This window comes from Aulonocara sp. 'chitande type north' Nkhata Bay, linkage group LG2, assembly GCF_057382095.1.
Source record: "Aulonocara sp. 'chitande type north' Nkhata Bay isolate Kocher_YH1m ecotype deep benthic linkage group LG2, A_spYH_male_GT1.1, whole genome shotgun sequence".
NCBI lineage: Eukaryota > Metazoa > Chordata > Actinopteri > Cichliformes > Cichlidae > Aulonocara > Aulonocara sp. 'chitande type north' Nkhata Bay.
Window position 1 is genome coordinate 5121507 of NC_141345.1, and position 24139 is coordinate 5145645.

Sequence of the window (24139 nt, forward strand, 5' to 3'; positions counted from 1 at the left end):
GCCTGACTTATTACACACGTGAACACAGTACACATTTGTTTACTGCAAGCTTGTTTCAGAGATGTGATGCAGTTAAATCTGTATGCGTCTGTTTCCTTGTAGTGTTAGTAGAGATGGTGAACCTGACACAATCCTGTGTTTGGTGTGAAGGAAACCAGTTAACAGCCGGTTTAGTAAAATTCTCTTGAACTCATGGAAAACTCATCGTCGTCTCGAAGTGAGCAGCTGAAGCGTCCCGTGTGATCAGAGGTCCTCGTCGTCCTCGCTCACCATGACGTCGAGCTCTTTGTCTTTCCGTACGACGCTCTCGGTGATGAACTCCTTGTGCTGCTCCTCCAGCCCACGCAGCTCCGCCTGCAGGCGCTCCAGGTGGAGCACTCGCCGGTTCCTCAGCAGCCGGCTGGGGAATGGGTTCATGTCGTTGAAGGCGATGCTGGTCAGCTTCCTGCATGGACACACGCAGGTGGAAAGGACTCGATCACCAACACAGAGGAACTGGAAACTGATCAGCTTGAGTGTTTCTGTTTTATGCTGCTTGATACTTCAGGTACTGCAGTTTGAGCAGGAAATACTGGACTGACTGGACCACATGTATCCGAGAGCTGCAGATACTTAAAAATCTTTAAATCGTTGTTACTGTGATCAGGGAAATTTAAACTTCTCACAAAATTTCAGTAAAAAGGGTTTGAAGCTCAAAGATTCAACAGCTACATCCGCTACACTTCTGAGAGTGTAACAGCTCGTAGATTAAGGCGGGTGGAGGCGAGTGCGTACCTGGCATTGGAGACGGTCTTTGTGAATGTTACGAGTTCAAAATTGGGGATGGAAACAAGAGAAACACCACAATAACAACACTGGTCCGGTCGGGTTGAGTCAAACGATGATTTAATGATCACACACGTGGGAGATGGACACTGTATGCAGACAGTCTCAGATCTCAAAATGGTGGAGCATTGCTCAAACTTTTATAGCCCCTGGTGCCTCCACCTTATCATAAAAAGCCAAAACATTTACATGCCTTCTCTCACACAGCGCCTAAGCTACGACCTTGGCTCCCTGCTTATCTGCTCCTGCTGCGATGGGGCAGAAAACTCCAGCATATTCTGTTCTCTTCTAATCAGACAAATAAGACAATAACTCTCTGTGTACAGTATTTCTTATAACTCAGCAGTATAATGCATCATACAGCAATATCCTTCATTCACAACAAGCCAGCAGTTTAATGTAATGCAAATCAGTTTAACTAATGCAATAGTTATCAGCTTCTTCTAATTCAGGAGAATAATGCAAACTAATCTACATAATAATTCACAATCTTTAATTCGGGGTATAACATGGCATAAAATAACACTACAATCCAACATGAAGAAGCGTAGGTACTGGTAGATCTCCACGCTGTCGTGAATCTTCAGGATGTCGTCCTCTTTGTATTTGAACAGAGCCAGAGTGTATCTGAAGATCACCTGCAGCACAGACACGCATTTCATAACAGGACACTCACGCCACACAATTAATTGGAAACTTTGAGGAGGTGAGTCATAAAATTACTCTTTCAGTTGTGGTGCAGTTGGGCCCTTTACTCATTACAGCTCTGATCGATTTCCAATAAGCCACTTGGTTCCTCAGTTGCCAGATAATATTAACATTTCACAAAGTAAACTTGTTTTGTATTATGAACACATGTTTTTGTTGGCTGGTTAGAGTTGCATGGATCGCAGATTTATCCGTTTTTTGAGAATATAAGCTGCTGACTGGTGAGCAGAATTTTCAGCTTGGTACGTTAGTGTTCATCGTCAGTTAATCATCAAACATATTTAGTGCTTATAACAAATATATTATGCTAAATAAAGACAGATTTTTCCACAATGTATATGATAGTAAGAGTTAGTAAACCTCTATTAAAGTCTTCCTCTGCAGTCTGTTGTTTCTTAGCTTCAGCATTGAAACTGAATTTAAAACAAAACATAGATGACATTCTGTCGCCTCGGCAACCACCAAGATCTCACTGCCTACAGACATTCAGTAACTCTCATTGGATAATGTTAATAAATATCTTTCACTAAATATGAACGTTTTCTACCTGTCCTTGTTTAAATTATGAAAGAAGTTATTATGCCTGAGAATCTCTAGAATGTCGAATACTTTCCACTAAACAGTTGTCTTCTACTTTGGTTAGTTTTTTTAACAACCATTTAAAAAACATATTTTGCTTTAGTTTTATTTTTTACTGCAATTCCTGTAGAGTAGCTTTTATAGTGTTAATTCAGTATGTGCTACAAAATAAAAGCCTTTCCTTTACATTAGGTTTGTGGGCATTTTATTTTGAATTGTTCTAATCATGGCACTTCAAAGGAACAGCGCATCACAGGAACAGCCTGTGATGTCACTGTGCACATTCTACTGAAAAACCTATAAATAGGGGAGACATTCAACCAACTTCAGTGGATCTCGGATGGCAGAAACACAAAACAACCTGGTTGTTAAAACAAAGACAAGGCAGACGCAGAGAAACGCAGACGCAAACGCTGACGCATCTACAATGGCAGAAGCAAAAAAAGCTGCACAACCAAATACTGAAAAGTCTCCTGTGGCACAACCACCAAAGGAAACGGTTGTGAAACCAAAGAAACAACAAAAGCAAAAACAGAAAAGAGTGGCTGAAGAACCAAGAAGACCAATTACTCGGGCATATGCCCGGGCTCTTCTTGAAGCTCAAAACACCACGGGTTATGGAGCAAACCCGAAAAATGAAGAAGTGCAAAAAAACACTGAAGCCACTCCTGAAAAAGAAAAGGCTGAATCCCTCCCCATTTCAAATGCAAAGGAGGACATGGAGAGAGAGGGAAATAGGAAGAACCACAGCAGACCAAACCCTGTGCCTAACGGAGGGACTTGGCAATATCAACCCAATCCCACATTTAGACCCCCGTTTAATCCCTGGCACGAGATTGCTGCTCTCAGACACCAACTGGAAGCCTCCCAATACCATCAGAACAACCTTTACTGTAAAATGGTAGGTGCAAACAAGAGGGCCTCTTATCACCAGCTTGAGGTGAACAAACTTCGTGAAGAAATTCACGAGAACAAGCGAAATTATGAGGAAACAATTAAAGACCTCATAGAGCAGCTGGAAGAGGCTTCTAGTAATAAGCCCAATGACATCAGTGAGACAGACACTCTCACAAATGACAATGAAGCTATTGTCATATTGGATGAGGTGATTGCTACCCTGCAGGACCAAATCAGCCACCCTACCACAGAGCAGTGTGTGGAGTCTGCCACTCCAACCACAGAGGCTTCACACACTGACTCTGTAGGACTGAAGTCCTCTAAGGAGGCTGAATTTGAGCTCAAATGTAGGATTCAGCAGGAGCAGATTGAGATGCTCCAGAAACAGCTCCTAGCAGCTCAAAATCAGCTTGAAGAGCAGGCTGTTAAACATAGGCAGGAGCAGGAGACACTCAACCTGGAAATCAGTGACCTGAAATCCCAGCTCTGCCCCAACAAGGCCCTTCATGATTTGAAGAGAGAATCTCCTGAGCGAGAGCTGAAAGAGGCCAAAGATTGCTCACTTAAAATCCCACAGCAGCACAAAGAACAAAATTCCACTGCTGCAAATGAAATGCATAAATGTGAGCCTCTGAAAGAAAACGAGACTGGAGAACAGGAGAAGATGGAAAAAGAGGACTCACTGCCATCCACTGCAATGTCTCTGCAGGAGCCTCAGAAAGAAAAAGACACCACAGAACAACAGAAGATCGAAAAAGAAGAGTCAGCTGCATTTTCTGTACAGGGATCTTTGCAAAGTCTACGAGACAAACAGAAAATGCTCAATGTCAAGGTGGCTGAACTCGAGAATGAAGTTAAGAGCCTGCCAGAGATTCCGCCAAGTAAGAAGAAGAAGAACAAGAAGAAGCGGAACTGTGTGCGTCCCCAATTTCACATAATTGGTGTCAACATCAAGTCCTAAAAATCATATTTATATACAACTAAATTGTCAGTGAACATTTGAACCCCTCTCGGTCGAGACAGAAGGCCACCCCTTCCTGAGCCCGGTTCTGTCAGAGGTTTCTTCCCATTAAGAGGGAGTTTTTCCTCTCCACTGTCGCAAAGTGCTTGCTCATAGGGGATTTGGGGGCTTTTTTTTTTTTTACACCAACCACTGGTAAGTTCACTGACATCAAATTTAAGACTCAGCAAATATGGAAATGGATCATTCGTCATCAAGTGAGGAATCATCCATTTAAAACATGTTTGCTGAGTCATATTTAGTTGTATATAAATATGATTTCTGTCACACTCAGGCCAATCACAGACTAATTTGGACAATTGGTAAAAAATAAATAAATTGAAAAAATTGAAAAAAAGTAGTTGTGTCATTGTTTCGTGTAGATTTCAAATAACATGCCATTTTATGTCAACGTATTTCTGTTACATTTGTAGTGCTCGTGGTTTTATATTCTTATGATCCTGTTTGTTTGATGAGTATATCCTTCTGCCTTACTTCACATATTTACTGCTGCTTGGCTAGCTTTAGTCATGCTAGCATCAGCACGGGTAGAAACAGATACACATCAGAGACATCACATGTAGCTTGTGTTTATGTTCAGAGTGACATCTGATTTAAAAGCAGGCAGCAAAGCACTGAGCAGCATATCAGTCAGCACAGAAAGCAAATGCCATAAATGTCATCAATTAGGCTGGAATAGTTTGTTGTTTGTCTTCTATTGTAAGTGCTTTACATTTCAGCATGACATCCTGTATGTGTCCTACACTGAGGACACTTGAAACTGGTCATTTTCTTAGAATGGAGCTAAAGATAAAAACAAAACAAAACAAAACTTTCATAAGAAACCTTTATTCTGCAGTAAGGGACATTAAAAACCTAATAATGTTATCATTAAAAATATTAAAATGTGAAGTAAATGGTAAATGGTAAATGGCCTGTATTTATATAGCGCTTTACTAGTCCCTAAGGACCCCAAAGCGCTTTACACATCCAGTCATCCACACATTCACACACTGGTGATGGCAAGCTACATTGTAGCCACAGACACCCTGGGGCGCACTGACAGAGAAGTAATCATAATTTTTGCACAAAATCAAAATAATCTGTTTATGACCCAGCAGTCTTAGCTAATTATAGGCCAATCTCCAACCTTCCTTTCATATCAAAAATCCTTGAAAGAGTAGTTGTCAAACAGCTAACAGATCATCTGCAGAGGAATGGCTTATTTGAAGAGTTTCAGTCAGGTTTCAGAGCTCATCACAGCACAGAAACAGCTTTAGTGAAGGTTACAAATGATCTTCTTATGGCCTCTGACAGTGGACTCATCTCTGTGCTTGTCCTGCTAGACCTCAGTGCAGCATTCCATACTGTCGACCATAATATCCTATTAGAGCGATTAGAACATGCTGTAGGTATTACAGGTACTGTGCTGCAGTGGTTTGAATCATATCTATCTAATAGACTCCAATTTGTACATGTAAATGGAGAGTCCTCTTCACACACTGAGGTTAATTATGGAGTTCCACAGGGTTCAGTGCTAGGACCAATTCTGTTTACATTATACATGCTTCCCCTAGGCAGTATCGTTAGAAGACATAGCATACATTTTCACTGCTATGCAGATGACACCCAGCTCTATCTGTCCATGAAGCCAGATAACACACACCAATTAGTTAAACTGCAGGAATGTCTTAAAGACATAAAGACCTGGATGGCCGCTAACTTTCTGCTTCTTAATTCAGATAAAACTGAGGTTATTGTACTCGGCCCTGAAAATCTTAGAAATATGGTATCTAACCAGATTCTTACTCTGGATGGCGTTACCTTGGCCTCCAGTAACGCGGTGAGGAACCTTGGAGTCATTTTTGACCAGGATATGTCCTTCAACGCACATATTAAACAAATATGTAAGACTGCGTTCTTCCATTTGCGCAACATCTCTAAAATTAGAAATATCTGTCTCAGAGTGATGCTGAAAAACTAGTTCATGCATTTATTACTTCCAGGCTGGACTACTGTAATTCATTATTATCAGGATGTCCAAAAAACTAGCTGAAAAGCCTTCAGCTAATCCAAAAGGCTGCAGCAAGAGTACTGACAGGGACTAGAAAGAGAGAGCAGATTTCTCCTGTTTTGGCTTCCCTTCATTGGCTTCCTGTTAAATCCAGAATTGAATTCAAAATCCTGCTCCTCACATACAAGGTCTTAAATAATCAGGCCCCATCTTATCTTAATGACCTTGTAGTACCATATCACCCTATTAGAGCACTTCGCTCTCGCTCTGCAGGCCTACTTGTTGTTCCTAGAGCAGGGCTCGCAAAATCGCTAGCCCGACGTCCCGGGGCTAGCGATTTTTCCAGTCGGGCTACCAAAATCTATCTCTTCCCTGCCCGTCGGGCTATCATAGGATATATGTCAATGCTTTTGCATTCTTTCGGAAATGTAGTTGGGTAATTATGTCATTGGCATCGGTGAGCCACTGTCAATATGTCACATATTGAAATCACGTTTGAATTTGCGCTTGTTTTTTGCTTCACTTTGCAATCGCGCGAACTGCGTATAGAGAGCGACAGTACTGATTGGTGAGTGACGATAATTTGCGCACCAATTCCTCTGACATCGTCTTATCAATCGTTAGCTTACTATGCAAACATGACAAGTGAACTCTCCCGCAGCAAGCTTAAACATGTGAGAGGTTGATCGCGCAGAGAATCGCTGACAACGTGAGTGCGTGTGTAAAAGCAGCAGGATATATATTTTAGCTCAGCCAAATAAGACAGGTCAGGGTGAAGAAGTGACAGCCAAAGAAAAGCTTACCACAAAACGGAAAAGAACAAAAAGAAAGTGCAGCTTTATGGTTTCATGGACAAAAGAATTTCTGTGGCTGCAATATGACAAGCTAAATAACCAGGGGTGCACATAAGTGGTCCGCAGGTGCGCATTCGCTGTCAAAATAAAAAACGCGCACAAGATAAGAAGTTGCAACGCGTGTTTGCGTACATAAGATTTTCTGGAGGAGGACAGACATTTGTTTAGAATGCTTAAAGATGTCGAAGAAGCTCCTTTAAGCAATTACTTTGGTGTTCCTCCACCTCCAAAGAAATGTCAGAAGGAGTCCGAACCACAAAAGAAGCGCGTGTTCTCGGAAAAGTGGTTGCAGGAGGTGAGCTGGCTTCAAACAAATGATGAACGCACAGAGATGTGGTGCACAATGTGCCGTGAAAATCCCACTCTAGCGGACAAAAACAGTGCCTTTTATATGGACGCAAACGCGTGTTGCAACTTCTTATCTGGTGCGCGTCTTTTATTTTGACAGCGAATGCGCACCTGCGGACCACTTATGTGCACCCGTGTAAATAACATAATGTTCTGCCGGGTGTGTTGTTGGTTTTCCCTCGATTTCTGAGTCGACAAGCGTCTTTGTTACTGGGACCAGTAATTTTAAGAAAGGCCCCCATTAGAAGCCATGAGAAATGCAAGAAATGCATTATTATTATTCCAGAAATAAACAGTTAAACATTTTTCTGGAGTTACGATTTCATTTCAGTAGGTAAATAGTGTAAAACATATTTGCTTATATAGGAAATATCTGTTACACAGAGTGGTGATAGCATGACACGTTCAAGGTAACAGTGAATGAGCAACAACTGGACTTAACTTACTTGGTAGTTGAGCTTTAAGTTTAAATTAAACTTTTGGGTTGGATCTACGTGGCTGAAGCTGTTGTCAGCATTTATCCCTGTGTGGTATATATTTCTGTGTCTGAACTGTGATTTTATTTCCTGAGACAAACGATGTAAAAGCTGTGCTGCATTTGTCACATTGCAGAAACAAGCCCAAAGGCATTGTCCCGCTCATCGTCTGGATTTACGCTGCTTGTGGTAGACTGTGAGGTCGTTACTAGAATGATCTGCTTTCCCACTCCTATTTCATGTCACATGACAGTTCCCCATGCTTAGTAAACAATGTCTTATTACTCCTAAAATGTAAATAAAGACATCTAAAGGTGAAAACAAAATCATTTTTGTTTCCATGGACACTACTGTGGTGCATTCAAGTGTTGTCTGCATTTCTGTCATGGTGTGTTCGGGTGTATGGTACCTTGGTACCCTCATACAGGAAGGCGTCCCACAGAGGCATCAGGATGTCGCTGGGCAGACTCTCCACAAAAACCACCAGGAACCAGTTGAAGGTGACCAGAGAGACGTCAATGTTGTGATCCTCAAAGTGAGATGCCAGGCGAGGAAGCTTCTCCGCCATGAAGTCCTTCAGCACGCGCTGGTCCGCCTGAGCACAAAGACTCACAGAGATCAGCCTCACTGATCACTAAAACAGATCACAGCAGGCAAGCAGGTGAGTGTGTCTGCTGACCTGAGAGGCCAACCAGATTCTTGGTGTAGTAGTCCTGAGGCATGATGGCTTCCACGACTGCCACCAGACACCAGAAGGCGTCTTCGTCACTTTGGAGGACCAACAGAGCGAGGGCCGCTAACCTGTGGACATTGATGGAAGGTGACGTTGTGTCTGGAAGGCGGGTCCACATAAGAACTCAGATATAATATTTATATTTTTGCTCTAACCTGTTGAGTCCCTGGCAGCAGCCAATGGCAAGGTTGTGCCAGCCAGCAGGATGCTGCGGAGCTGCTGAAGGGCGGGGCTGGAGTCTGAAAGTAAGAGCTCGTTTAGACTCTATTCTGTGAACAGGCTTGCTCCCACGAATATGTGAATTCATCTGTAAAAGAGTTTAACTCTAATGCACCTGTTCCTCCTGCTCCCTGCTGCAGGGCGGCCTGTTGGACTACGAATGCCAGTGCGGAGCTAAGAAGATCAAAGAGGAGCTGTTGTTCTTGAACCTGCCAAAGTGAGTAACCTCAAATCGGTCCCCAAAGGCCTCAAACCACCACAGTTCAGTCGGTGTCAGTTTTGTTCATGTCATGTCCTCCTTGCGTCTTCCTTTGAGCCTCTCCTCTTTGTCTCATCTCTTTCAGTGTGCTGATCCTCCAGCTGAAGTGGTTTACGTTCACTCCATCGTTCACCGTGGAGAAGAAGAACAGCCCCATTGTTCTGACACAGCAGCTGGTGATCAGCCAGGACACAGCCTTTACTGAAGAGGTAAGGGAAAAGGCACACCGTTCATTTCAAGTATGGATGGAGCCCATTTCTAAGCTAACGGGTGGTGCCGCTACCCTCTCCCAGTAAACTGCTCGCTATTTGTTGGTCAGTGTGATCAGTCGTTTGGGCTCCTCAGCTTACAGCGGTGAGTGGGTGCTTTCAGACACATGTGCTGAATGCAGGTCAGCTTTGAAAGTTTATGAGACGTTAATAAGTGCGCCTTCTCCTCTCAGGACATTACGTCTGTGACGGCGTTCACCAGATGAGCGGAAGAGACGACGTCACAGACAGCCGGCTCACGTACGATGACGAGTTGGTCTGCCAGACCACGTGTGAGTCTGTGTGTGAGCAGCGGCAGAGAACAGCTTACCTGCTATTCTATAAAAGACAGGTGACGTCTCCCAGCAAACAGTCAGCATGTCTGTGCAAATATTCAGTGTAACTTGTAGAAAAACCCTCACACTCAGTTTATTTGTGTTTTTCTTTTTCTATTTCTTACTTTCTTTGCCGCACTAGAAAGGCAGCAGAGTTGGGACTCAGATCTGCAGCAACACCTTCATTGTTATTGTTATTATTGTCGTTAGTACTGTTGTTGTTATGATTGATATTGTTACTGTTATGATCAGTTTTATTATTATTATTATCATTGTTTATCTTTATTATTATTAGTAGTAATGTTGTTGTTTATGTTGTTATTGTTATTATTATTACTGGTATTTTTGACATTATTATTATTATTTTGTTGTTATTGTCATTATTAGTAGAAGTAGTATTAGTTATATCATTTTTATATCAGCCTGGAGTGAACAACATGAAAGCATGGATCCATCCTCCCTCACATTCACAATTCAGGCTGCTGGTGTAATCGTGCGGGGGATATTTTCCTGGTACACTTTGGGACCTTTAAATGCTACAGTCTGAGTATTGTTATGACCACAGTGTACCCTCTTCTGATGGCTGAAAGTAAAAGGGGGTCCAGTACCGGTTCCGGTACCAGGCCTACTGACAATTTAACATAATGTAAAATGGTAACATCGTAAACATAATGTTACCATTTAACATAATGTAAATGGTAACATTGTAAACAGAATGTTACCATTTAACACAATGTAAATGGTAACATTGTAAACAGAATGTTACCATTTAACACAATGTGAAATGGTAACATTGTAAACAGAATGTTACCATTTAACATAATGTTAAATGGTAACATTGTAAACAGAATGTTACCATTTAACACAATGTGAAATGGTAACATTGTAAACAGAATGTTACCATTTAACATAATGTAAAATGGTAACATTGTAAACAGAATGTTACCATTTAACACAATGTAAAATGGTAACATTGTAAACAGAATGTTACCATTTAACATAATGTAAAATGGTAACATTGTAAACAGAATGTTACCATTTAACACAATGTAAAATGGTAACATTGTAAACAGAATGTTACCATTTAACATAATGTAAAATGGTAACATTGTAAACAGAATGTTACCATTTAACATAATGTAAAATGGTAACATTGTAAACAGAATGTTACCATTTAACACAATGTAAAATGGTAACATTGTAAACAGAATGTTACCATTTAACATAATGTAAAATGGTAACATTGTAAACAGAATGTTACCATTTAACACAATGTAAAATGGTAACATTGTAAACAGAATGTTACCATTTAACACAATGTAAAATGGTAACATTGTAAACAGAATGTTACCATTTAACATAATGTAAAATGGTAACATTGTAAACAGAATGTTACCATTTAACATAATGTGAAATGGTAACATTGTAAACAGAATGTTACCATTTAACACAATGTAAAATGGTAACATTGTAAACAGAATGTTGCCATTTAACATTATGTTAAATATAACTAACGGATTTACTTTACCAAATGGACCATCCCGGCCTTGCCGTATTGGTCTATTTGATTCACCTTTGTTTTTATTGTTTATTTTATTTTCACTTGCTACACATAGGACAGACATGACTGGGGGAAAGAAAGGGGAGAAAGAAAGAGGGAAAGAAAAACAGCAGGGAAGAGGAATGGTGATAAAGGGCAAAAAACAAAAACCAACAAAACAAACAGACAAAAAATATATATATCAGTCACTTCAACTCAAAGAAGTCCAGACGCTTTTCTTTCCAAGCTCCTTTGACTGACTGTTAGGACAACTTATTTATTGCAAGCATGCAGTACAAGAATAACTCGATGTTTCTGACTTTGCATTACGAATTGTTTACCCACTGACAAACATTTCAAATGAAATTAAATTAAAAAACAATTTGTGGTAACCTGATTTTAATTCAAAAAGAATCATTAACAACACTTCTTGTAATGGTGTCAAAATCAGCCCAACTTTTATTTTCAAATGCAAAAAGTAAAAGAAAATGAGCCAACATACTGGACACATATAATTGTCAATATAATTGTTTATAAACAATTATACTGTCATCATTGTTACAGATATGGAAACTTTATTAACAATTTGTCCAAGTAAAAACATGCCCTGCTAATTGTTGGGGTTTTGTCTCCTCTAGCCCTTTCCTTTAAGCTCTTCTTTACATCCCCCCACCCCCACCTTTTCTTTTTTCTTAATAATATAACAATAAAAACAATTGGCTGCATTTTAAATGTGTCAGATCAATGTCTTTATTCAAGAATACAAGAAATGGTAATAGCTGCATGTGTGTTTGTGTGTGTGCATAATATCCATACTTTACTTGTTGGATCCAAATCCCACAAGGAATCAAATAAAACAAGAAGACAAACAAAAACAAAACAAAAATATATTTCTCTCCCTTCCCAGGTCAGGTTCACAAAAGCATTGCAGCTCTTTATTCCTCTTGTACAGCTCCAGAGTCTGTCAGCCAAAAAGAAACTACTGAGGTTCCAACACCCAGTGTTTCTGTAAACACAGATGAAAATGAACAGTCATCCACATCTAAAAGATTTGTAGATTCGAGGGACCGGTATAATACATCTAGTACATCTTTGTTTAAACCTCAGAACACAAAAAGGGAACAAACCATTGTATACAGATTTAAAAGTGCGCAAAGCAACGAACAGTCACCCTCTGAAACAGCTGAGGTTATCACAACCATTGTTTCTGTAAATACACAGGAACAGTCACCCACCTCAAAAAGATTAGTATATTCAAGGGACCAGTGTATCTACTCTGGTCAAAAGAATCCATGCTTCGTACTGATGTCCACAATTCTTTTTTATTCCTCTCACAATCATGGAGCACCGTGAAAACTAGAAACGAGTAAAATAATATCAATAGCACATATGACATCCATCTCAGCCACTTATTTCTTTTCACAAGGTGCACAAGTGCTTAACAAATAACAGCATAATGTTTTTACCGTGTACGCCTTGTAAAACCAGTAGTAGAAAAGTTGTAGGTTCGTGCTCTTGTGGGGGAGACGTATGTTATCCACCACCTCGATAGCTAGCCGAGAGTTCGAGGGTCACTAGAGCCGCCGAGAACGCATGAACTACTTACGGTAGGACGTTTTGCCAAAGTAAGACGTTTTGTCAGAACACCGAGTCCTCAGGAGGATGCAGCCCATGAATTTGGACACGATCTCAGATGCACTTCTGGTGTTGTCATGGCAACCCACACAAACATTTCAGCGTCAGCTACAATGAGGCGGAGCCCTTACTGAAACACTGAGCTCAGGTAGAGTGAAAGACAACATTTTTCCGCATCCAAAACAGCAGCGCTGTTCCTGTGACCTCTAGTAAAGCCTCTACTTGGGAAAAGGGAGTCTTTCATCAAAGCATCCTGCAGAAGTTGAATAAAAATATGCAAATGTTTAAATGATGCAACTTAATGAAGGCTGACAGCAGTTGTACTATTTTACATTGCAGCGAACAGGGGTGACCATTATTTTCAATGTTTTTACAGCATTTTTCACATTGAAAGTGAAATAATATAAATAATGTCTCAATTAAATTGCGTTAATATTTAAAAATACAAAAACTACAGCTTTGTTCACAAGCCAATAAAAATGTACTTGGGCCAGTGGTAAATGAAAATAACACTTATTCAGCACCTGGTTGTTGCTGTCATGGTCCCCGTGCCTGCTCGGCTGGCCCTGTGTGGCTACATGTTATGTTTTGTCTTTTCTCTCTCTCCTCTCTCTCTGCTCGCTGCCTGGGCGGAGCTCATTGTGAGCTCCCGGCCTCCACCACCTGTAGGCAATCACCTGTGGCTCCTCACCTTGTTTGCTCCCGCTATTTAAGGCAGTGACTGAGAGCACCTCGCCGCTGGACTATTGAGTAACGCTCGTCAGTGCTACTTTAGCCTCAGCCAGTTTTGAGCTCTGTCCGTGAAAGTTCCGTGCTAACTCTTGTTCTCTGTATGCAGATTTCTCGTGCTTGGTTTGGTGACTCTGGACGCTTTTCCCGACCCCTCTCCGCACCCCTGGGAACCCTGGCCCCCCTCTCCTTCACCTGTATATAGTGCACCTGGAGTGTGTAAATAAACCTGTTTTTCTGAGATTTCAGTCTGCGCCGAGTCCTCCCTGCTCCCCCATGACGGAATAGTCCAGCCAACCATGGACTCAGCAGACTCGGCTTCCTCGGCCCCAGCCCCGATTACCTTGGAGGAGCTACTACACCGGCACGAGCAGATGTTAGTCCGGCTCAGTGGAGAGGTGGCCGCCTTGGCTCTGGCCATCGCCCAACGAACACCACTAGAGGCGAGCCCCCCCGAGGCGAGCCCCCCGGAGCGCCCAGCCTCTGCTTCATCTCCTCAAGTAACATCAGGCTTTGCTGCAAGCGCTGCTGCACCACCTCTCTCCTCTGTGTCTTTGGATAAGCTGTTGCCCACACCTGAGGCATTCACGGGGGAGCTGGGGAAGTGCGCGGGGTTTTTGATGCAGTGCGCTATGCATTTTCGCCAATTGCCACATGTCTTTTCTAACGATGAGGTCAAGATCGCCTATTTCGTTCAGCTGTTACGTGACCGTGCTTTGACCTGGGCGCAGGCTCAACTTCAAGCAAACCCTATAATTACGTATGCTGACTTCCTTTCCAAGTTTAAGGCTGTGTTTGATAAGGGCTCCAGCACAGAAGCCGCCGGTCACCGCTTACTCAACCTTAAACAAGGTAAGCGCAGTATGGCTGATTATTCTGTTGATTTTTGGACCCTGGCAGCGCAAACAAAGTGGGGGCAGGAGGCATTAAGGACCACGTTACTAAATAACATCAACGACGACCTAAAGGACGAATTAATGATGCGTGAACTCCCTCAATCTCTGGAGGCTGTTATGTCGCTGTGTATTCAGGTGGATGATCGGCTGCGTGCGCGCCGGAGCGTGCGGAGGCACGCACCGCGGGAGCCGCGGGCAACAAGAGACCCTTCCCCCGAGTCACAAGGAGCCCGTGAGTACAGCGGGGGCGAGGAAGGAGAGCAGCCGATGCAGATAGGACGCTCCCGCCTTTCACCCGCGGAACGTCAGCGTCGGTTCTCCGCTGGTGAGTGCCTGTATTGCGGCCATAAGGGTCACTTTATCTCCACCTGCCCGGCTCTGGCAAAAGAGCGCGCCCACCAGTAATGGAAAGGGTACTGGTGGGCGACCTGTCTGGTAAACACTCCCATCCACGTTTTACATTGCCCGCAAAACTCACGATACAGACAGCGATTCACCCTCTTTCTGCATTAATAGACTCTGGTGCTGAGCAGAGCTTCATTGATATCTCACTAGCCACAAAGCTGAACGTTGCTACCACAGCTTTGCCTAATCCGCTCCGTGTGTCTGCCTTATCAGGCCAACGTTTGCCAGACATCACTCATATTACTGAACCCTTGTCTCTCACACTCTCCGGTAACCATACTGAAAGGATTAGCTTCTTCGTGTTCAAGACACCGTTTGCACCACTTGTGTTAGGTTACCCCTGGTTGGTGCAACATAACCCCCAGATAGACTGGAAGAAAGAGCGTGTTACGGGGTGGAGTGTGGAATGCCACATGAACTGTCTTAAAACTGCCACCCCCCCGGTCACTCGGCTAACCACAGTTGAGCCCACAGAGGAGTGCGATTTGTCCGCTGTTCCCTTTGTCTATCACGACCTGGCAGCAGTATTCAGCAAGGACAAAGCAAAAATGCTCCCCCCCCACAGGCCCTATGACTGTGCCATTGACCTCCTCCCGGGGGCGCCGCTTCCCTCTGGCCGCTTGTATAGTCTCACCCAACCTGAGAGAGAGACAATGGAGAAATACATCACCGACTCGCTGGCCGCGGGCATTATGCGGTCCTCTTCTTCTCCTGTGGGTGCGGGGTTTTTTTTCGTCAGCAAGAAAGACAAAACCCTCCGGCCGTGTATAGACTATCGTGGCCTCAACAGAATCACGATCAAAAACAAATACCCGCTGCCCCTTCTCTCCTCTGCCTTTGAACTACTTCAAGGGGCTACAGTGTTCACCAAACTCGATCTGAGAAACGCTTACCACCTAGTGAGGATTCGAAAGGGAGACGAGTGGAAGACGGCATTCAGTACACATCTTGGTCATTTTGAGTATTTGGTAATGCCCTTCGGTCTGACAAACGCCCCTGCTGTTTTCCAAGCGCTAGTCAATGATGTCCTCAGGGATTTTATTAACTGCTGTGCTTTTGTCTACCTTGATGACTTTCTTGTTTTTTCAAAGACTGTGAAGGAGCACAAAGTCCATGTGAGACAGATTCTCCAGCGCCTATTGGAGAACAGACTCTTTGTGAAGGCGGAGAAATGTGACTTCCACGTAGACTCAGTGGCGTTCTTGGGGTACATCATCGCTCAAGGTAATCTGAAGCCTGACCCGGCAAAGGTCCAAACAGTCCTAGACTGGCCCAAGCCCCCAAATCGCCTGCAGCTCCAGCGTTTTTTGGGCTTTGCCAATTTCTACAGGCGCTTCATTAAAGATTATAGTAAGATCGCATTGCCTCTCACAAGACTCACTTCCCCGAAGGTGTCGTTTCAGTGGGACCCGCCAGCCCAGGAGGCGTTCGCCTGCCTAAAGGAAAGGTTTGCCACCGCTCCTATCCTTCAACAGCCTGACCTCAACCAACAGTTCGTGGTGGAGGTGGATGCGTCGGAGACGGGGGTTGGGGCAGTCCTGTCTCAGCGCTTTAAAGGTAAACTCCACCCGTGTGCCTTCTTCTCTCGCCGCCTCTCACCAGCGGAGCGGAATTACGACATCGGGGACCGAGAACTGCTGGCTGTGAAACTCGCACTAGAGGAATGGAGGCACTGGCTAGAGGGCGCTGAGCATCCCTTTATTGTATGGACAGACCACAAAAACCTGGAGTACATCCGGTCAGCGAAGCGTCTCAACTCCCGGCAGGCCAGGTGGGCTCTGTTTTTCTCACGGTTTGACTTTTCTCTCACCTACAGGCCCGGGTCACGAAACGTAAAACCTGACGCCCTTTCCCGGCTGTTCACCGTTACGGAGAAAGACCCTGACCCTGAGCCCATCCTCCCCTCCTCCTGCGTGTTCGGAGCAGTCACTTGGGCGATTGAATCCCAAATCCTCGAGGCGCAAGTCACCGAACCCGACCCAGGGACGGGCCCACCAGGGCGGCTTTATGTTCCCACATCCGTCAGGTCACGTGTTCTCCAGTGGAGTCACACCACCCGCTTTTCCTGCCACCCTGGACTTCATCGCACGATCTCCTTCTTGCAACGTTACTTCTGGTGGCCCTCCCTGATAAAAGACACTAGAGACTATGTGACCGCCTGTCCCACGTGCGCTCAAAACAAGCGTCCCAACCAACCGCCGTCCGGGTTGCTCCAGCCTCTCCCCACTCCTGGCCGGCCCTGGTCCCACATCGCCCTGGACTTCGTCACGGGGCTGCCGTCCTCTTCAGGTAACACAGTAATACTAACCATTGTGGACTGCACATTTTGTTGCCCTCACAAAGCTCCCGACCGCACTGGAGACTGCTCAACTGCTCACGGCACATGTGTTTAGGGTACTTGAAGTATGTTGACGGAGCGTGCCAACCAGGAACTGGAAGCTGCCCTTCGCTGTGTTGTCTCCCACAATCAAGGCACCTGGAGCGACCAGTTACCATGGATTGAGTACGCTCATAACAGCCTCACGTCGTCCGCCACGGGAATGTCGCCGTTCGAGGCTTCTCTGGGGTACCAACCGCCGCTGTTTCCTGCTCTTGAAGGCGAGCATGCGGTCCCCTCTCTGCAACACCACCTCCGAAGGTGCCGTCGGGCCTGGCGTACTACCAGAGCGGCCCTGCTCCGAACCAAGGAGCGAAACAAGGCCCTCGCTGATCGCCGTCGGACCCCTGCCCCTGCATACGCCGCGGGTCAGAAGGTATGGCTGTCCACTCGCTTTGTGCCTATTCGCGCTGAGTCTAAGAAACTGGCGCCCACCTTCCTTGGGCCTTTTGAAATTGACTCTGTTGTCAACCCGGTGTCTGTTCGCCTGAAGCTGCGGCGCAATATGCGCATACACAACGTCTTCCACGTCTCTCAGGTCAAGCCCGTGCTCTCCAGCCCGCTGTGCCCCCCTCTTAGGGCCCCTCCGCCCGCCCAGCTTGTGGATGGTCAGGAGGTGTACGCCATCACTCGTATTATGGACTCTCGGCGCCGGGGACGGGGTTTCCAGTACCTGGTGGATTGGGAGGGCTACGGGCCGGAGGAACGGTCCTGGGTGCCCCGGTCGGCTGTCCTGGCCAAGGAGTTGATCCGGGACTTCCATCGTCGGTATCCGGGTAAGCCTGGTGGGTCGCCGGGAGGCTCCCGTTGAGGGGGGGGTACTGTCATGGTCCCCGTGCCTGCTCGGCTGGCCCTGTGTGGCTACATGTTATGTTTTGTCTTTTCTCTCTCTCCTCTCTCTCTGCTCGCTGCCTGGGCGGAGCTCATTGTGAGCTCCCGGCCTCCACCACCTGTAGGCAATCACCTGTGGCTCCTCACCTTGTTTGCTACCGCTATTTAAGGCAGTGACTGAGAGCACCTCGCCGCTGGACTATTGAGTAACGCTCGTCAGTGCTACTTTAGACACAGCCAGTTTTGAGCTCTGTCCGTGAAAGTTTGCAGATTTCTCGTGCTTGGTTTGGTGACTCTGGACGCTTTTCCCGACCCCTCTCCGCACCCCTGGGAACCCTGGCCCCCTTCTCCTTCACCTGTATATAGTGCACCTGGAGTGTGTAAATAAACCTGTTTTTCTGAGATTTCAGTCTGCGCTGAGTCCTCCCTGCTCCTCCGTGACAGATGCGGCTGCATCAGGACACCAGATGTTCAGCCTCCATCCTGTAGGCAGACTTATCCCCGTCTGAGAGGAGTCCAATAATGGTGGTGTCATCTGCAAGCTTAATTAATTTGACAGACTGGTGGTTGGAGGTGCGGCAGTTGGTGTACAGGGAGAAGGGCATAGAAGAAAGAACACAGCCCTGAGGGGAGCTCGTGCTGATGGTCCGGGAGTCCAAGACATTCTTCCCCAGCCTCACTGGTTGCTTCCTGTCCATCAGGAAGTCAGTGATCCACCGGCAGATGGGATCAGGCACATTCATCTGGGAAAGCAATCCTTGAAGAAGGCCTGAAAGGATGGTGTTGAAGGTAGAGCTGAAGTCCACAAACAGGATCCTGGCATAGATTCTGCAGGACAAAGTGTAGGGCCATGTTAATGGCATCGTCTACAGACCTGTTGGCTCTGTATGCAAACTGCAGGGGGTCCAGGAGGGGGGCCGTGAGGGTCTTAAGATAGGAGAGAACCAGGCGCTCAAAAGACTTCCTGACCAGATGTCAGAGCCACAGGTCTGTAGTCTTTTCGTCCAGTGATCTTTGGCTTCTTGAAAGCTATATATGATATAAAAATTATATAAAAACTGTTAATCAGCAAAAGAAATGATATCATAGTTCTTATAAAGAAAGCCTCTATCAATCAAACACCAGCAGTGTAGCAATGTTGTTCACTTACACTGTATATAAAACACTGATTTTGGCTACATCCAGTTTTTACTGTATTATAAACATTTTTTACCATGAAGAGTAAAGTGTTTGGCATTTTTGTCATTGTTATTGAGCTCAGAGATCAGGCCCAGCCCAGTATCTACCTGGTTATGAGCAAGGAGCTGGAGGTGATAACTCAACAATAACCAGGCCATGCATGCATGGATGGATGCATGGATGGATCAGTTTGTAGGCTGTGTGTGGTCAGCAGCAGGCTGCTGGGTGTGGACCAAGAGGGAAAGCCCAGCATGTGAAACCCATCAGCAGAAGGCCAGAACAAAGGTGCACAGACAAACGCAGCCCAGACACTCAGGCAGGACGAGTAAAATAAATGGCAGCAAACACAGTATGATGTGGTAAAATGTGCTTTCTTTCACAAACAGATAGCACAAACAAGAATCACAAGAATCTCCTTTGTGGTTCTTGTTTTTCTTTTGAGTACATTAATAAAAAGTTGAAATAAAGTGGCAATAAAATTCATGCACTGAAGACCACACGAAACCCTAATTCACCCTACTACCTGTTGCCTTCACATTCCATTTGCATCCCTTGTCCACAGAATCAAAAATGACCCTTCTTCGCTAAAGATCGAACATAAAGCAATTGCATTTTAAATGGAAGCCCATTTTGCATTAAGAAACACTATCAGCAATCAGAAATTGTATATATCAGAGTTCTCTGTTTTTACTGTCCTGAAAACTGCATTAATTCAGTGGATGCGGTTAGGTTCAAAACAACGTAATATAAGAGGGCAACCAATTCAATCTAAGAGGGATCCAATTTTTATCCATTCATGTACCAGCTACTGGCTTTTTGCTGTTATGTTCTCATATCGCATGAGAGTTTATTTGCCAGGTGTCAGAAGTCTAATAATGAATAAAGTTCAGGATATGCTTAAAAACTCACCTCAGTATAGCCGTCATCAGAAGGAAGTGCGCTTCACTGACTCATCAACTTGTCTCAGGCTTTCCACAAAGTTTCACAGTTGACCTTAAAGTAAGATGCTGCAAGCTTACCTTGCAGTGTATTACTTTTTAAGGTCTAAAGACCTTAAAGTGCGCTATAGATTGAAGTGATTTGAACTGACAACAGGGCTAATTCAGCACTTCAAGTTAACATCAATAAAAGTTTTTAAATTTATTCTGATTTCCGTTTGTTTTCATTGCCTGTGCTATCTGTTATTTAGTTCAAATTGTGGGTAGATAATGCTGTGCTGTCATGTGACCTGTTCTCTCATGTGTGCCTTTCTCTTGTTTTGTATGTATTTCTCGTTTGTTATTTATTCCTATTTTATTCCTGCAATTGGTATGGAATTCATTTTTAAAAAAAATTGATCAGTGTTTTGAAATTAGATGTGATGAAGATGTGACCTTAATTTACAAAATCAACATCATGTTGGATTCAATGAGACATGAAACTAGTGCATGAAACAGGTCTCAGTAAATGTTCTGATAGACTGCAATACACTGCCCCCTGCTGGTCATTATAAAGTCTGCAGATGTCATTTGACATGAATGTCATATTTGTGAAACAAAATAAAGGACTCTGTAAAATAAATGAAAATCAAATATTTATATACAGAATATTTATGTACAAATGCTGAAAAAGACATTTGAACAAGATGCACACCCAGTAAAATAAAAAAAAAAAAAAAAGAAAAGTCAGTTTTATCATGTGACTATCATGCTGTCATTTCTGCACAATGCACTTTACACCAGATCAAAATAAAACACTGTGAGGTCGTTCTAACCGGAAGCCCAGAGAGCTTCGACAATGCAGCACAATGCCCTGAAGCATCAGCATCAAAATATACTTCAAGTACCAAAAAGTACTCATTGTGCAGAATGCCCTATTTTTGAATAGCTGGACATTTTAATTACTTTATCACCAGCTGTGACTACAGCTGATAATCAACCATGTTTCATAGGGATGTGACTACATTTAGAAATGTCACGCATTTTTAGGTATAAAGCAAAAGATGCAATGAAATAAATAAGCTATCACATATTAATCCAAATGAATTCACTGAAATACATCTGCACATTTCTGCAGCCTGACTTATTACACACGTGAACACAGTACACATTTGTTTACTGCAAGCTTGTTTCAGAGATGTGATGCAGTTAAATCTGTATGCGTCTGTTTCCTTGTAGTGTTAGTAGAGATGGTGAACCTGACACAATCCTGTGTTTGGTGTGAAGGAAACCAGTTAACAGCCGGTTTAGTAAAATTCTCTTGAACTCATGGAAAACTCATCGTCGTCTCGAAGTGAGCAGCTGAAGCGTCCCGTGTGATCAGAGGTCCTCGTCGTCCTCGCTCACCATGACGTCGAGCTCTTTGTCTTTCCGTACGACGCTCTCGGTGATGAACTCCTTGTGCTGCTCCTCCAGCTCACGCAGCTCCGCCTGCAGGCGCTCCAGGTGGAGCACTCGCCGGTTCCTCAGCAGCCGGCTGGGGAGTGGGTTCATGTCGTTGAAGGCGATGCTGGTCAGCTTCCTGCATGGACACACGCAGGTGGAAAGGACTCGATCACCAACACAGAGGAACTGGAAACTGATCAGCTTGAGTGTTTCTGTTTTATGCTGCTTGATACTTCAGGTACTGCAGTTTGAGCGGGAAATACTGGACTGACTGGACCACATGTATCCGAGAGCTGCAGATACTTAAAAATCTTTAAATCGTTGTTACTGTGATCAGGGAAATTTAAACTTCTCACAAAATTTCAGTAAAAAGGGTTTGAAGCTCAAAGATTCAACAGCTACATCCGCTACACTTCTGAGAGTGTAACAGCTCGTAGATTAAGGCGGGTGGAGGCGAGTGCGTACCTGGCATTGGAGACGGTCTTTGTGAAGAAGCGTAGGTACTGGTAGATCTCCACGCTGTCGTGAATCTTCAGGATGTCGTCCTCTTTGTATTTGAACAGAGCCAGAGTGTATCTGAAGATCACCTGCAGCACAGACACGCATTTCATAACAGGACACTCACGCCACACAATTAATTGGAAACTTTGAGGAGGTGAGTCATAAATTACTCTTTCAGTTGTGGTGCAGTTGGGCCCTTTACTCATTACAGCTCTGATCGATTTCCAATAAGCCACTTGGTTCCTCAGTTGCCAGATAATATTAACTTACTTGGTAGTTGAGCTTTAAGTTTAAATTAAACTTTTGGGTTGGATCTACGTGGCTGAAGCTGTTGTCAGCATTTATCCCTGTGTGGTATATATTTCTGTGTCTGAACTGTGATTTTATTTCCTGAGACAAACGATGTAAAAGCTGTGCTGCATTTGTCACATTGCAGAAACAAGCCCAAAGCCATTGTCCCGCTCATCGTCTGGATTTACGCTGCTTGTGGTAGACTGTGAGGTCGTTACTAGAATTATCTGCTTTCCCACTCCTATTTCATGTCACATGACAGTTCCCCATGCTTAGTAAACAATGTCTTATTACTCCTAAAATGTAAATAAAGACATCTAAAGGTGAAAACAAAATCATTTTTGTTTCCATGGACACTACTGTGGTGCATTCAAGTGTTGTCTGCATTTCTGTCATGGTGTGTTCGGGTGTATGGTACCTTGGTACCCTCATACAGGAAGGCGTCCCACAGAGGCATCAGGATGTCGCTGGGCAGACTCTCCACAAAAACCACCAGGAACCAGTTGAAGGTGACCAGAGAGACGTCAATGTTGTGATCCTCAAAGTGAGATGCCAGGCGAGGAAGCTTCTCCGCCATGAAGTCCTTCAGCACGCGCTGGTCCGCCTGAGCACAAAGACTCACAGAGATCAGCCTCACTGATCACTAAAACAGATCACAGCAGGCAAGCAGGTGAGTGTGTCTGCTGACCTGAGAGGCCAACCAGATTCTTGGTGTAGTAGTCCTGAGGCATGATGGCTTCCACCACTGCCACCAGACACCAGAAGGCGTCTTCGTCACTTTGGAGGACCAACAGAGCGAGGGCCGCTAACCTGTGGACATTGATGGAAGGTGAGGTTCTGCCTGGAAGGCGGGTCCACATAAGAACTCAGATATAAAATTTATACTTTTGTTCTGACCTGTTGAGTACCTGGCAGTAGCCAATGGCAGGGTTATGCCCGGAGAAGGCCAGAAGGATGCGGCGGAGCTGCTGGAGGGCGGGGCTGGAGGGCGGGGCTGGACGGCGAGGAGAAGTGCTGATTGGTCGTCAGGGTTCGGTGAAGGTCCAGCTGGACCTGCCTGGAGGCAGGATTAGGAGCTGTCCGACTCTTCTCACACAGCTGGAAACAGAACAGGATTACTGAGTGCTCGCCAGCATTCCCAACAGGAAGAAGGAGGAGCCACCTGTGCTCAGGTGCGGATAAAGCACTCTCTCTCTCTACAGCTGTACCTGCTGATAGCGTTGCGTGTGGCACTCTTGGCTTGTCAAAGTTCTGGCTCGGACCAAACAGCGCCACACTCTCTGCCGATACTCCCGAGGGACGCCTTCACGCACCAGAATTTTGAGCTCAGGTGAGATGATGAAGTCATCGTCGGACCTGCCTGCAAGGTACTGAACCCAGCGGCTCAGCAGGGAGTGCTCCAGACCCTCCTACAGAGACAATGATGTATGATATAAAAAGAGGATAACCATTATCTGTTAAGCATTATGTTACAATTTAACATAATGTTACAGTTTAACATCATATAAAATTGTAACATTATGTTTACAATGTTACAATTTACAAATTGTAACATTGTAAACATAATGTTACAATTTTACATTATGTTACAGTTTAACATCATATAAAATTGTAACATTATGTTTACAATGTTACAATTTACAAATTGTAACATTGTAAACATAATGTTACAATTTTACATTATGTAACAATTTAACATCATATAAAATTGTAACATCATGTTTACAATGCTACAATTTACAAATTGTAACATTGTAAACATGATGTTACAATTTTACATGATGTTAAATTGTAGCTGTTAAGGGTGGTGAGTTAGCGAACCTAGACGCGGACTTCTCGTTTAAGTTGAACAGTGTCTTTATTTACAGTGAAGCCAAAATCAATCCACAGTTATCCA

At 44.3% G+C, this 24139-nt stretch overlaps 1 protein-coding gene across 1 annotated transcript; it reads left to right on the plus strand.

The window, feature by feature from the left end:
- Positions 1 to 2452: 2452 nt before the first annotated feature.
- LOC147337327 (uncharacterized) lies at positions 2453 to 4169 on the plus strand. The gene has a single exon (XM_086262276.1). The coding sequence runs from the start codon at positions 2453 to 2455 to the stop codon at positions 3968 to 3970; it is 1518 nt and encodes a 505-aa protein (XP_086118402.1). The 3' UTR covers positions 3971 to 4169.
- The last annotated feature ends 19970 nt before the right edge of the window (positions 4170 to 24139 follow it).